At 40.9% G+C, this 15,000-nt stretch overlaps 1 protein-coding gene across 4 annotated transcripts in view; it reads right to left on the bottom strand.

Annotated features, from left to right (window-relative positions):
* The window catches only part of LOC137430023 (SID1 transmembrane family member 1), a 145,237-nt gene that overhangs the window by 81,764 nt on the left and 48,473 nt on the right, over nt 1-15,000 (bottom strand). For all 4 annotated transcript variants that reach the window (XM_078780062.1, XM_078780064.1, XM_078780063.1 and 1 more), the window contains 4 exons: nt 12,285-12,372; nt 11,982-12,004; nt 6,487-6,546; nt 5,975-6,034 (listed from right to left, as the gene is read on the bottom strand). In XM_078780062.1, coding sequence (XP_078636188.1) covers nt 5,975-6,034; nt 6,487-6,546; nt 11,982-12,004; nt 12,285-12,372 — 231 coding nt within the window. The remainder of the gene's footprint in view (nt 1-5,974; nt 6,035-6,486; nt 6,547-11,981; nt 12,005-12,284; nt 12,373-15,000) is intronic.

Here is a 15,000-nt window from a genome sequence, read left to right on the forward strand (position 1 = left end):
CTTTTTTGTGAAGCACATCGATATGTTTAAAGAAAGCAAAATTAAGCCTTCAAAGAAAAGAACACCTTTCCTACAGTCAAATATGGAGCAGGTTCAGTGAAGTTTTGGGGTTGCTGTGCTGCCTCTGGCACTGGGTGCTTTGAATGTGTGCATGGCATCATAAAATCAGGAGATTACCAAGGCATTTTGGAGCGCAATGTTCAACCCAGTGTCAGAAAGCTAGTTCTCCGTCAAAGGTCATGGGTCTTGCAGCAGAACAATGACCCCAAACACACTTCAAAAAGCACCCAGCAATGGTTCAAGACAAAACGCTGGACTGTTCTGAAGTGGCCAGCAATGAGTCCAGATATAAATCGCATTGAACACCTGTGGGGAGATCTGAAAACAGCAGTTGGGAGAAGGCACCCTTCAAATCTGGGAGAACTGTAGCAGTTTGCACAAGAAGAGTGGGCCAAACTGCCAGTAGAGAGGTGGAGGAAGCTCATTCATGGCTATAGGAAGCGCTTGACTGCATTGACAGTCACATGAAAAAGTAAGCACATCCCATGTAAAGTTTTGACTTTTTCAGCATATTTCAACATACAGCTATTTGATCTTCATTTCAACAATATTGACAGATAAAGGTGATATAATATAACAAATATCATGGAACATTTACATTTTGTAGTCCATTGTATAATTTAAATAAACGTAAATGCAAATTTTGCATGTGGAAAAAGTAAGTACACCCCATGAAATGTTTTTTAATGTTTTTAACATATGTGGACATATCAATATTTGATCTTCATTTAAACAGTATCTATAGATAAAGGTGATCTAATTGAACAAACCACAATGAAAAATTGACTTTGCAATAATTTATTCAACAAAAAATTATTGTTGCACAGCTCGTTTCAAATCCCCCCACAACATCTAGATGGGATTTAGATCCGGGCTTTGACTTGGCCATTCCAGAACCCTCCATTTCTTTCTTCTCAGCCATTCCTTGGTGGATTTACTGGTATGTTTAGGGTTATTGTCATGTTGCAAGGTCCACCTTCAGTTGAGCTTAAACTTTCCGACAGATGGCCTCACATTATCCTCAAGCACCCTCTGGTACAATGAAAAATTAATAGTGGATTCTATGATGGTGAGCTACCCAGGCCCTGATGCAGCAAAGCTGCCCCAAACCATAATATTTCCACCACCATGCTTTACAGTTGGTATCAGGTTCTGGTGGTCAAATGCTGTCTTTGGTTTTCGCCAAACATGTCTTCTGGTACTGTGGCCAAATAGCTCTACCTTTGACTCATATGTCCAGAGCACATTGTTCCAGAAGTGCTGGTCTTTGCCTCGGTGTTCATTGGCAAACGTTAGTCTTGCCCTGATGTTCTTTCTGGACAGCAAAGGTTTCCTCCTGGCACACCTCCCATGTCGATCAAATTTGTGCAGCCTCTTTCTAATGGTAGACTCGTGCACTTTGACATCAACAGTGGCAAGAGCTACCTGTAGGTCCCGTGATGACATTCTGGGGTTCTTAGAGACTTTTCAGCATCTTGCGGTGTGCTCTCGGGCTGAACTTGGTGGGGCGGCCTGGCCTGAACAAGTTGGCAGCTGTTTGGAATCTTCTCCACTTGTAGATGATCTTCCGGACAGTCGAATGATCGATTTCAAATTGTTTGGAGATCTTTTTAAATCCCTTACTAGACTCGTAGGCATCTATAACCTTCTTTCTGAAGGCCTCAGAGAGCTCTTTTGATCTACGCATGGTGACGCCACACACTTCAACAACAAAGAGCAAACCACACTAAATGTCTGAGGTTTAAATAAGACAGGTTCCTCCAAGATCCTCTAACGATGTTCTAATCATTTGCACCTGAGCTGGTGCACCTGGTTCTAATTTTAGGTATTTGAAGTAGTGATAAATGTAGGCGTGTACTTACTTTTTCCACATGCAAAATTTGCATTTATGTTTATTTAAATTATACAATGGACTACAAAATGTAAATGTTTCATGATATTTGTTACATTATATCACCTTTATCTGTCAATATTGTTGAAATGAAGATCAAATAGCTGTATGTTGATATATGTTGAAAAAGTCAAAACTTTACATGGGGTGTACTTACTTTTTCACGTGACTGTATTTTGTCCAAAGGATGTGCTACCAAATATTAAGTCGAGGGTGTCAATAATTTTGTCAATGCAATTTATTTTTATTTTCTGATTTAAAAGGATATATTAAGTTCTGAATCAAAAGCAAAGGTTCTGTAAAATTAACAGTGAAATAAAGAATTGTGGAGACCAAATACTTTTGTCAATTTCAAAAGTTTTTTCGGAAAATTGTGTGTTATTTGAAAAACGTACAAGGGTGCCAATATTTTTGGCCACGACTGTATGCATGATGATGTAAAGATTAACTGATTAGATTGTGGGGTCAAGAGGTCACAAGCCAAAGGTCATATCAGGTAAAAATGTGATAACTTGTGAACAGCTGAAGGAATATAAATTAAAACTTGGTACAGATATGTATAATGATGTAAACATGAACTGATTCAATTTTGGGGTCAAGAGGTCAAAGGTCAGAGGTCATGTCAGGTAAAAATGTGATAACTTGAGAATAGCTGAATGGATTTAAATCAAACTTGGTACAAGTATTATAATTATGTAATAATGTGGGCGGAGGCATATCGGTCGATGTCGTGACGTCGAAGAATGTCGTTCTAGTTTTTTTTATAGTTTCATGATGCACAACTTAAGATACTTACAAAGATACATTGACATACAGTAAATAAAAGGCCTTTTCGGGAAACAAGGAAATACAATTGCTTTTTACTATGTCTAATGAGCACCTTGATTGCAGAGTGGGTAAAGCCTTCAAAAGCATTGCCCTCAGAGACAGGTCCCATCCAAGAATGAACCAACATTTTTTCCTGCCATGGCTTTCTCAGTGGTTCACATCTGTCATCCTTAGCCCTTTAAATTTAGCTGAGGTTTTGTTTAGCCTTAGCTAAACTTTAAATTTCGCGACAACTATGCCCATTCAATTTAGCTGAAGGGCCACTCTGGTTTTGGCCCCAAATCCAAATCCATTGAATCTCACATTTTAATGCTTGTAAATCTCTTTTCTAACCACACAATATGACTTTTTCTGGTCGCATATTAGGGATATGCATCATTAGTCGATTTTAGAGTGATTTGCATTTGGTCTCAAATACAATATGGCGGCTAAAATATAAAAAAAAGGCCACCAAACTACTGAATTTCACTTTGCATACATTTTTTGGCTGAAAAATCTATTTTTGCCCATTCTGGTTTGTTGAACTTATGAAACTTTCTCGTTGCATTGTAGAACTTATGAAATCACTTTATTTTGGAATAATTTGTAGTCGACAAAAATGCAATATGGCCGCCAAAATCCAAAATAGCCACCAATACCAATTGTATCTCACATTTTTCTGCTCCGAAATTGTTTTTCAGCCGACTTGGCACCCCTTCTCTTGGGAATTATATTTGATGTTTACGGTACCTCGACAATGAAAGAGCTCACCCAGCTACGCCACTGCAAGTCTGGAAGAAGAATTTACATCACAAGTTCCTCGCAAAGTATGCCAAAGGGCAAGGACTAGGAATCCTTCCTGAGAAATGCCGACAACAAGACAGAGTTTTTTTTTTTTTTTTTTTTTTTTTTTTTTTGTATACAAGATCGAGGCTCGTGAAAGAGCGAACATTAATCACACGGAAAGACAAACAGACACATAAAACAAATAACATCGGGAGCGGTAGACAAGATGGGGAGAGAGGGGGAAGGACACAAACACAACATTTGAGAGCAGGGACCGAGAGACATGGAGACATCGAGAGATCTGTGGGAGGGAGAGGGCTTTGGGGGGAGGCATGTGAAGGGGGGGAGGCATGTGAAGGGGGGGGGGGGGGGTGGGAGAGGTATAAACATATGGACACTGCCAGGATTTCCAGGAAAGAAGTTGTTGTTGATCTGAGTTGTTGTTGTTGTTGTTGTTGAAAGAAGCTGATCAGAATCCTTGTTGGTTACATGTTGCTGTGTGCTGGGGCTGAAAATGAAGAATTTCTCAGAATGAGGATCATGATGTATGACAAACAGAAAGTCAAATCCAGTTCCAATCTTCTGCCAGATGAGAGTAGTTCAGAGGAACACCTTAAAAGAAGTGACCTTCAAGCCGAGTCTGGTACCAGTGTTTGAGACAAGATATAGCATATCCCTCTATTGAAGGCAGAGAATGGGAAGAAACCGAAGATGGTTTATTTGCCCATAGTTCCCACCAAGTCTAACATTAACTACTACCAAGACAATGTCTACACCAGGAACATGTATTTTTCACAGCATATAGTTTTGTATTTGTACAGATTCTGGATAATTACCACCTCCTGCTGCTTGTCCAATTGTCATAGTTGTATGAATGCAGAGCTTCTTTATGGTTTTCAGTGAATGTTTTAATGCTAAGCTAATACGTAGTGGTATATTACCACCAGGATCTGTAAGGCAAAGCTAATTCTCATTACTCAGGCAATAATTATGATACAGACAGAGGATACGAGTTCATACTTCTCCCCAAAGAAGAAGAGAAGAAAGGGCTCCAGCCACAGTGAGGACAAAAGAGTCGACTACTCAGGGGAGAACGAATTTTCAGTGATAGTGACATTGTGCAAGACCAGATTTCAGCTACTTCTGACAATCGTGATGAAGTTCACACGTTTGAATCCTAAACAGACACCGATTTGGACATCAGTGAATGACACTGACACAAATGGACAATGTTGTAAAATTAAAGGCCTTGAATGAGTATCACTGAACATTCACTACTTGTGAGTTAGCGTCATGTTTAAATGCTCGTAAAGCTCTGGCACTCGTCTTATTGTACAAAAGAAGCATTAATTTGTTATTTTAGGCCTTGAAGACTATTTCATGTTGGTATCATAAATTATTCCAAAATGAACTGTGGTGTATCTACACGTAATAAGCAACTCCCTAGCCCAAATTTAAAGACATACAGTCGGCGAAGAGAAACAGCAGTTATCCAATTCAATTTTCTAGCCAAAAATGTGCACAAGTGAGAATCAGTAAGGCCTGGCGGACATTTTAGATTTTGAACGCCATATTGGATTTTGAGACAAATAGCAAATCATTCCAAAATTAACTAACTATTTATACCACAACAATCAACATGTGACCAGAAAAAACAACAAAAATACCGTATTCTGTCATTTGAAAAATGGTTTTGGAGCAGAAAATGTGAGATTCAATGGTATTGGCAGCCATTTTAGATTTTGGAAGCCATATTAAATTTTTGTCAACTAAAAATTACTCTAAAATAAAGTGATCTGGTAAGTTCTACCATACAATCAGAAAGTCAAAAATTAATGGACAAAAATAGATTTTCCAGCCAAAAAATGTATGCAACGTGAAATTCAGTAGACTTTGGTCGTCATTTTGGATTTTAGGCAAACAAAAAAATTTAAGAATCAAAAACATCCTAAAATTAACTAATGATGCATATCCCTAACATAACATGCGACCAGACAAGTCGCATTTCGTGGTTAGAAAACTGATTTCCGAGTATTAAAATGTAAGATTCAATGGGTAGATTGGTGGCCATTTTGGGGTTGAGGCCAAATCCAGGGTGGTCCCTCAGCTAAGTTGAAAGGGCATAGGCTTAGGATGATGGAACCACTGAGAAAGGCTCGGCAGGAAAAACTGGTTGGTTTTTTTCTTGGCTCGGGCCTGCCTATCAATGGTGTCATTTTGTTTCCCATGGCTGCTAACTCAGGGGCAACCTGTCTAGGATAGTATCTTGGCCGTTGAACGGATTATGTTTTGTTATGAATGCCCAGCTGTTGATACTCTCATGCTCTGGCAAGGCGTTTTATGAATGACCTCCACCGCCATTTTAAGGAACTAGTGCCCGTTGGTCCATTGGACCACATTTTCATTGGGCTTCCCGGCCATGTAGCATACCTGCCTGCTGTAGTGCTTGAGCAAAAGGTTGACTTTCATCAAGGTCAGATGTGCGTGGACCTGTTGGCCAGGGCATGGGGAGGGAGGGAGGGGGATTATACAGTACCAAGCAAGCTCAGGTTGAATCCCACATCTTTTTTATTGTTTCATGATATACAACTTAATAAGGTACTTACAAAGATAGATTGACAGAAATAAAAGGCCTTTTCAGAAAATGAAATTGCTTTTGTGATGTCTAATGAGCAACTTGAAGGTGGAGTGGGTAAAGTCTCAAGCATTGCCTTCATTGGTGTAATTTCATTTCCCTTGGCTGCTACTTCAGTGGCAACCTGTCCAGGATAGTATATTGGCTGTTGAAAGGATCACGTTTTGTTATGAATGCCCAGATGTTGATGCACTCAGGCTCTGGCAAGGTGTTTTATGAATGGCCTCCACCACCATTTTAAATAGTTAGTGGGCCCATTGATTCCTTGGACCAATATTTAATTGGTCTTCATGGCCTTGTAGCATACCTGGCTGCCGTAGTACTTGAGCATCAGGTTGACTTTCATCAAGCCCAGATGTGCTCGAGCCTGTGGGCCAGGGATTATACATTCGTTATCTGTATTGCAATCCAAATTATACTAATATTATTATTGTTAATATTATTATTATTATTATTATTTTTTGTATACAAGATCGAGGCTCGTGTAAGAGCTAACATCAATCACAAAAAAAAATAACCGGACACAAAAAATACAATAAAGGGAGTGGGAGACAAGATGGGGAGAGAGAGGGAAGCACACAAATACTGACAGCAGAGAACAGGGACAACGGAAGATCCGTGGGAGGGAGAGGGCTTGGGGGGAATTAATTAGTGTATGCCTGGTTACAATGTTATTATTGTTTTTGTTATTTATTTTGAAATCAAAATGCCATGCCATAGTGGACCAATTAAACTGCTTTATACACCTTAACATGGCACACGTTTAGAAACATGAGAATTCTTCGGGATTATTTGTAGTTAATTAGCGAAATCAACTCAGTAGATCATAACGATTATTTCGGTGTGTCACATTCCACATCAGAAAGTTCCAATAAAACTCCACAAAAAAAACACGACACACACACACACACACACACACACACACACACACACACACACACACACACACACACACACACACACACACACACACACACACACACACACACACACACGATGATTTTGAGTTTAATTTAGCCTTTAAGACTATCAGGAAGGATAGCTGAGATCATGAAGTGCTTCTCACCATTTTAAAAATTTATTTCAGGGCACATTTTCGAGTTTGTTGGATCCTCACAGCACACCAAACCACATTTTACCATGTCAACATGCGTTATATTTTCAACACTCACTATAATCATTGGAACGAAGAGTAAAACATCATCATTTTCCACAGGTGAGCAAATTATAACTGATGTAGTGCATTTTAAATTATTTAAATATTTCAAGTTATTCATGAAATATTTCAAACAATTGTACAAATTAGTTTGAAGTTTTATTATGAAAGAAAATCCTCATTAACATTCAGCCTTTAATGGAGATAAGAAGCTTAATCTTTTTCAAAACAGTCTCTCGAATATTAAATAATTAAATTAAAGCTATTCCCAGAAGCAATCAAGTGAGAAATTGAAGACCCAATCTTTCATTTGCACAAGTGAGAAACTTGTACCTGTCTTGAGGAACAGAGGCGCTTCATGTTCAGCTATATGCTGGAAAGAGACACGCAGCTCTTGAACCAGGCTCTTTAGACATGACCTCTTGTTATTGGGAAGTGAGAACATAATAGTCGCTTGAAATCCTTTATTTAACTACATTAAACTAGAATGGCACTCGGTGGAGCGCATACCTCTGCCAGGCTGAACAGGTTACGGTTTGTATTCCACCTATAGGCCAGATCTGCATCTGGACCTGAACCAAAATCGAATCGGCTTGTTCTTGTCATGTAACCAACTCGTCCACCAGGTTTTGTCATAACTCGACCACAACTTTTTGAGATATCATGCTATATATCGTTTTTTTTTGGTGTATATCAATGGTGAAGATTCACATGTAATTAAAAATATATATTGTATTTGGTCTAAATTCAATCCAAGATGGCCGCCTTGCGTCTTCCACTTTCTCAACTCACATCACTTCACCGACGGGGGACCCCCTACCCTCTCTCCTCCATTCGTTTCGTTCTGTTATGTCCGAGTCCATTCTCTGTGCTAGCTCCTCCACAAGCCTCATCAGTCAGATTAGTCAAAAAAAGAAAAAGATTAGTCAGTGAAAATAACATGGTAAGAAAGTTTCAACCTTTAAATTTAATGTTATGTTAACCATGCATGTGCTGTTTTTGATGGCACTGTGTTAGAAGGATGCACAGCAATGGTCTTCTGGACCAAACACCACTGACAAGGAGTCTGCTACAAACTGTTGGGGCCAAAATTTGATAGTTGATTGCTCTTTCCATGTAATTCTGGAAAGATCATGCTGTTGAACAGCAGTTCATTCTCACAGCAGTGACAAAATAACGATCTTAAAGATGTCGTCACCCTTGGACAACCTGAATATGGTTGGATGCCGAGCCCACCTTCCCAAAGTGTCTTAATCCACATGAGTAGCCAATTTGTAGTGTGTTGCCATACAGTAGGTCACCTGCAGATATGCAGACAAATTCTGGAGGAAACATGATTTACATAGGAATTTTCCAAGATTTTTCAGATGAGTATACAGTGGCTTGCAAAAGTATTCACCCCCTACCAATAATGCCACATTTATATGAATTATGAACTGTGTAGAAACAATGTTTCCAAATGACCTTTTTTTATTCATAACCGAATTATTGGATTACTGGATTACATGACGTGAAGCGAAGCTTAGGTGCCCCTTCAACTTCAAGGGATGGTCGAAACAATGCTGCTCAAGAGTAGGACAAGAACGACCACTCCTGAATCCGTGCTGTTTATCACTTAGAAGATCACTTTCCTCTAGATGGCTCCTCCATCAGTTGACCTACCACAAATGTCAAACTTACTGGACGATATTTTTCTGGATTGCACTTCTTCCCTTTGCTGAAGATGGGCACTATATTAGCTTGCTTCCAAGATTGTGGCACCTCTCTCTCTTTCAAAAGCTTATCAAGGATGATTCCAAGAGGTTTACATATTTCCTGATATGTCTCTCTCAATACTCGAAGAGTATATGAGTATTGAGATATGGAGAGATCAAACTAAACACTGTTATAGTTGAAGGAGGTTACATGTCAGGAATACCTACAAAAACATGTACAAATCAAAATTCACTGGTTGTAAAAGCATTCAACCAATACTTGGTGGAAGCACCTTTTACAGCAATGATTGCGATGAGTATTTTTGGGTTCGTCTCTATCAGCTTTGCACAATGAAATGGTGACATCTTTGCCCATTCTTCATGTAAAAATTGCTCTAGTTCTGCCAAGTTTGATGGGGATCCTCGATGGACTGCAATCTTCAAGTCTCGCCATAAATGTTCAATTGGGTTCCAGTCAGGACATTGATTGGGCTCCTCAAGGACATTTATTTTCTTCTTATTCAGGCACTCCAGTGTGGCTTTAGCTTTGTGCTTCAGATCATTGGCCTGCTGAAATGTAAATCTCCTACCCAGCATCAGATTCATGGCCGACTCAAGCAGGTTTTCATCAAGGATTCTCCTGTAATTTGCACCATCAATTTTACCTTCTGTCCTCACGAGCTTGCCAGTCCCTGTTGATGAAAAGCAGCCCCATAACATAATGCTGCCACCACCATACTTGACAGTAGGGATGGTGTTGACTGGGTGATGTGCAGTATTAGGTTTCTGCCAGACATAACGCTTTGAATTTAGACAAAAAGTTCAATTTTGTCTCGTTTGACAACAAAACTTTTCTCCACATGCCCGCAATATTATTTAGATGCTTTTTCCCAAACTCCATACGAGCTTTTAGAATAGTCTTCTTCAGTAATGGCTTCTTTTTTGCCACCTGTCCATAGAGGTCAGCTTTGTGAAGGGAACGGGATATTTATTGTCCCCCGTCGCACCGTGGAGCAAAAGGGGGACTATGGTTCTCCCTCCGTCCATGTGTCCGTCCGTGTGGGCGTGCGTGCGTACGTGCGTGCATAAGCGAAGGACCGCATTCGAATTTGGTGTGTGGGTGCAACACAGGTCAAAATCCAAGATGGCCGCCGCCATGTATGTCTGATGCCATGTATGTCTGAACCTTGTGAGCGGAATATCTTGAAAAATAAGCGAAGTACCAACTTCTAATCTGGTGTGTGGGTGTACCTAGGCACAAGGAAGAAGGCTATTGAAAATTGGGTCGCCAGGTCAAAATCCAAGATGGCCACCACCATATATATGTCTGAACATTGAGCGAAATATCTTGAAAAATAAGCGAAGTACCAACTTCTAATCTGGTATGTGGGTGTATCTAGGCATAAGGAAGAACCTTGTTGAAAATTAGGTCGCCACGTCAAAATCCAAGATGGCCGCCGCCATGTATGTCTGAACCTTGTGAGCGGAATATCTTGAAAAATAAGCGAAGTACCAACTTCTAATCTGGTGTGTCGGTGTGCCTAGGCATAAGGAAGAACGCTATTGAAAATTGGGTCGCCACGTCAAAATCCAAGATGGCCGCCGCCATGTATGTCTGAACCTTGTGAGCGGAATATCTTGAAAAATAAGCGAAGTACCAACTTCTAATCTGGTGTGTGGGTGTATCTAGGCATAAGGAAGAACGCTATCAAAAATTGGGTCGCCACGTCAAAATCCAAGATGGCCGCCACCATGTATGTCTGAACCTTGAGTGGAATATCATATCATAGCATGTTTTCTGCGTCTTCCACTTTGTCAACTCATCACTTCCCCGACGGGGGACCTAGGCGTAACGCTTGTTGTTGATTGATGAACCCTGACCCACATCTCAGACATAGAGCCGAGGTCCATCTTTCAAAGTCATTGTTGGATTTACAGTGACATCCCGGACCAGTTTCCAACCTGCCTGGCTGCTGAGTTTGGATAGGTGACTTGAATTGGGTAGAGTCTGGTTGGTATGATACGTCTTCCACTTCTTAATAATGGATTTCACCATAATCAAAGGGATAATGAGTGACTTTGAAATCTTATAACCCTCTCCTGAACGCTGCTTCTTCACCACTTTATGTCAGACTTCTTTGGAAACCTTCTTGGTCTTCATGTTTTCTTTGTTAGTTGAAAAGTGAGTTGCACCTTTAAACTCCTTAGATACATGGGGAAGCTTAATCTTAAGTTAAACCACTGATTACATACAAGTGAATTACACTTATTTTGTAATCTTTCAAACAAATAATTTGCTCCTGAAGTGATTTAGGGTTAATTAGGCAAAGGGTTTAAACAATTATGCAACTGAGAATAAACTGATTTTCTAACTAATTCACATTTTATCTGCATTTTTCAGCTTCATCACTTTGGAATAGTTTGTGAAGACGATATATATTAAGTTTGATTTGAATGGCCAACCAAAATTTTACACCAAGTCCCACTACAACAAATTTGTTACAGCCAAGAAAGAGTGGATTTAGGCTTTGGTCTCAGAAAGTCCAGGGGCGTGGTTAAATTATGAGTTGTTCCTTCCTGTTTCTTAGAAATTCGGTATGTGTTCGAAAATCTTTCCACTTTGTCTCTGAATCAGAGATAATCCCAACTTCCTTATCTCGGTCAAATTTTTTTTTTAGTAACACAAAACATCTCAGTGCTCTCCCCCTTTTCCCCAGTGCTCTCCCCCTTTCCCCAGTGCTCTCCCCCTTTAGTGCTCTCCCCCTTTCCCCAGTGCTCTCCCCCTTTAGTGCTCTCCCCTTTTCCCCAGTGCTCTCCCCCTTTCCCCAGTGCTCTCCCCCTTTAGTGCTCTCCCCTTTTCCCCAGTGCTCTCCCCCTTTCCCCAGTGCTCTCCTCCCTTCCCCCCCTCCCCCCACCCCATGCCATAATATGTTTCATTCTCATCTAGCATACCTGTGTTGAAATGGTGACATTTCCTGAGGTGAAAAGGTTGGGGTAAGAAATATAAGTTTTATGTCATACTTTGAATTGAAAATACTGTATATACAAACTTTAACGCATTGCATAAAACCAACAACTGTTTGACGACTGTGGACGATTGATCTGCAAATGTATTTATACGGCATATTTCTCAAACTCGGCTGACTACAGTGTGATGTTTATACTTCCAGAGTAACAATTTCAATTCTCAGCATATGATTTGAAAGGGATAGGAAGATATATCCCCTCTTCCTAGTGTGTGCTCCCCAAACTTACCTGCATTTATGAATCAACAGAAGAAAGCAGAAAACCATCAGTATCATGAAGGTCAACAGAACCCCCAAGAAAATCATCAGCAGTGAAGCTGTGAAACCAACAAACAACAACACTTGCCTTTTAATAATAAAAATAAGCACAACAAATCATCAGCACGTTCACTGTGATCTTCAACAGTTGTTCACATTCGCAAGCAGCATGTGAGGCGCGCGCGTGTGTGTGTGTGTGTGTGTGTGTGTGTGTGTGTGTGTGTGTGTGTGTGTGTGTGTGTGTGTGTGTGTGTGTGTGTGTGTGTGTGTGTCAAGAAAAAAAGTAACCCATTTTCTCATTATCCCTTTTTTCATAAATGCCATAGATCCCGAACAAGAAGAATATTGTTGTGAATCTGACAGCCATTAACACATAAACATTGGTCACAATGTATCAAATATTCCAAACAAAGTGATAATCGTCATGCTTTAACTTCAACAAAAATCCTGCAATCCACTGTGACGAGCGAAACTGGCCGCCAACTCGTGATGAGCTGCCGATCTCCTTTTACTGGAAGGAGTGTCACCATTGTGCTCTATGGCAGTTGAGAGGATGTTCACCACCTTCTACACTTTATTCGAGGACCTCAAGCAAAAAGGTGCCTACACGGGTCCAGAAGGGCGTTTAAAGCTCCACTAGGAGGCCATCCAGACATGGTGCTGTTCCAGTAGCCAAAGACAAGAGTGATTGTTCAAGTTCATCCGGTGTCAAATGAGTTCCGAGCTTCACTTTATGCTCACCTCTTAGCTGAGGCAGCTCCACTGTAGAATATTCCAAGTAGCATAATCCTGCACATACTCATTAAAAAATAGTTTCATGCCAAGATCGGAGATATCCCCCTTTATCTGACTCTGTGAAACGCTAAAGTGTGCACCTGGCTTTATAAGATACCCTATGTGTACTTTTGCAGCACAGATTCCTTTTTCAAATTGAACAAATACTTAGTGGGTGCATCTAACTTGTCGATGTGATCCATCCTAAGTCTAATCAAAGCACCTAAGGCCTTATAATTTACAATGTCTTTCAGAAGTACCTGTTTTTCAACAAATAGCTTATACTTCTGCACATCCGGATGTGTTGCTAAGTTTCCCTGCAGATTCGTAATCTCTCCTTCCAAAACTTGTTTCTCTAATAGAAACATTTCAAATTGCTGGCAGAACACCATAATTTGTGCCTTCGCATTGTCCCACCAAGATCGCAGATTTCGTATCGCAGAAACTATCTCTCCTGCGAAGGAGTTGCTGTTGCACCACAGGAAAGGCATCCACATTCACACAAGACCTATGAAACCTCGCTAACGTGACAACGTTCCTTACACATCTAGACCATGAAAAACCACACTCTTTAGGGTGCTGAACCTTCCATGCATGATCCAACAAAAATGTCTGCACAGCTTCTGCTAAGGGTTAAACTGACTCTGGGCGAGGTTCAACACTAAAGGATCCAATGCACGATTTGGAGTGCAATGAAAATTTCCCCTATCACAATGAAATCTTCGGACACAATATCCCTTATTACTTCAGTCAATTGCATTAACAAGTCATACCTCTTTAAGTTTGCTTGGAGCAAACAGGTTCAACAACATAAATGTAGAGCTATCCAACATAACAGATAAAGTAGCTAAATAGCCCTGCAGCACGTCAGTAAACATGACAGAGGTGATTTGACGAGCAGGGTGCAAAGATAAGTCAATTCCCGCAGCATTTTTTATTTTATTTTATTTTTGTATACTGAATCGAGGCTCGTGAAAGAGCTAACATTTATTTCACAAACAAATCAACCAGACAAACAAAACACACAAAAAGAGGGAGCGGAAGACAAGATGGGGAGAGAAGGGGAAGCACACAACCACAACATTTGAGAGCAGGGAGAAGTGTGGGAGGGGGAGGGCGGGGGGGGGGGGGGAGCCGGGAGAGGTATAAAACACAAGGGGACCGAAATTAGCGGGGGTAGAAAAGATCAAGGTTTTGGATGGGAGAGGATAAGAGATGGTGGTGAACAGCTGTTTTAAAGACCTGGAGGGTGCAGTGGGATTGAAGAGAGTGAGGGAGTTTGTTCCAGAGGCGGGAGAAAAGAGGAATGAAGGAGTGAAGGTGAGCAGAAAGTCTTGATTTTGGCAGTTTAACCATAAGAGGGTTGCAAGCAGATCTTGTGCGGCCTGTAGGAATATTTGGGTGACAGAGCCCAGAGAGGGTTGGGGGGGGGGGGCAAGGCCAGAGAGGAGTCGGTAGAAGACGTAAAGACCACCAACCTGCCTGCGGTGAGTGAGTGAAAGGCCCTTGGAGCTAGCTTCATCGCAGGAGATTCCAATGATTCTGAACGCTTTGGTTTCAACAGCGTGAAGACGGGCTAGGTGTGAGGCAGGAGCACCACACCAGAGGGGAGAGCAGTATTCCATAGAGCTGCGGATGAAAGCCTTGTATGTGGTGAGGAGCTCAGGTGTGCCAAGGAAGCATTCAAGTCTTTATCGCGAAAGAGAGGTTGCCCTTTAAACAGCTGCTTCCAATTTGCATGAGCATTCCTGAACTGTGATTTTCCGAAAGCAGGACAATCCCCAACTTCATTCTCTTTACCAAGGACTTAACCTGGGGGTTACACTCTAAGGCTACACCCCCATTGATAGTTGAACTCCTATTTCACACCTCAGCCATATCAAGAGAGGACTTAGGTATTCAAGTCTTTTGGG

This window comes from Myxine glutinosa, chromosome 6 (assembly GCF_964187855.1).
Source record: "Myxine glutinosa chromosome 6, kmMyxGlut1.1, whole genome shotgun sequence".
In the NCBI taxonomy this organism is placed as follows: domain Eukaryota; kingdom Metazoa; phylum Chordata; class Myxini; order Myxiniformes; family Myxinidae; genus Myxine; species Myxine glutinosa.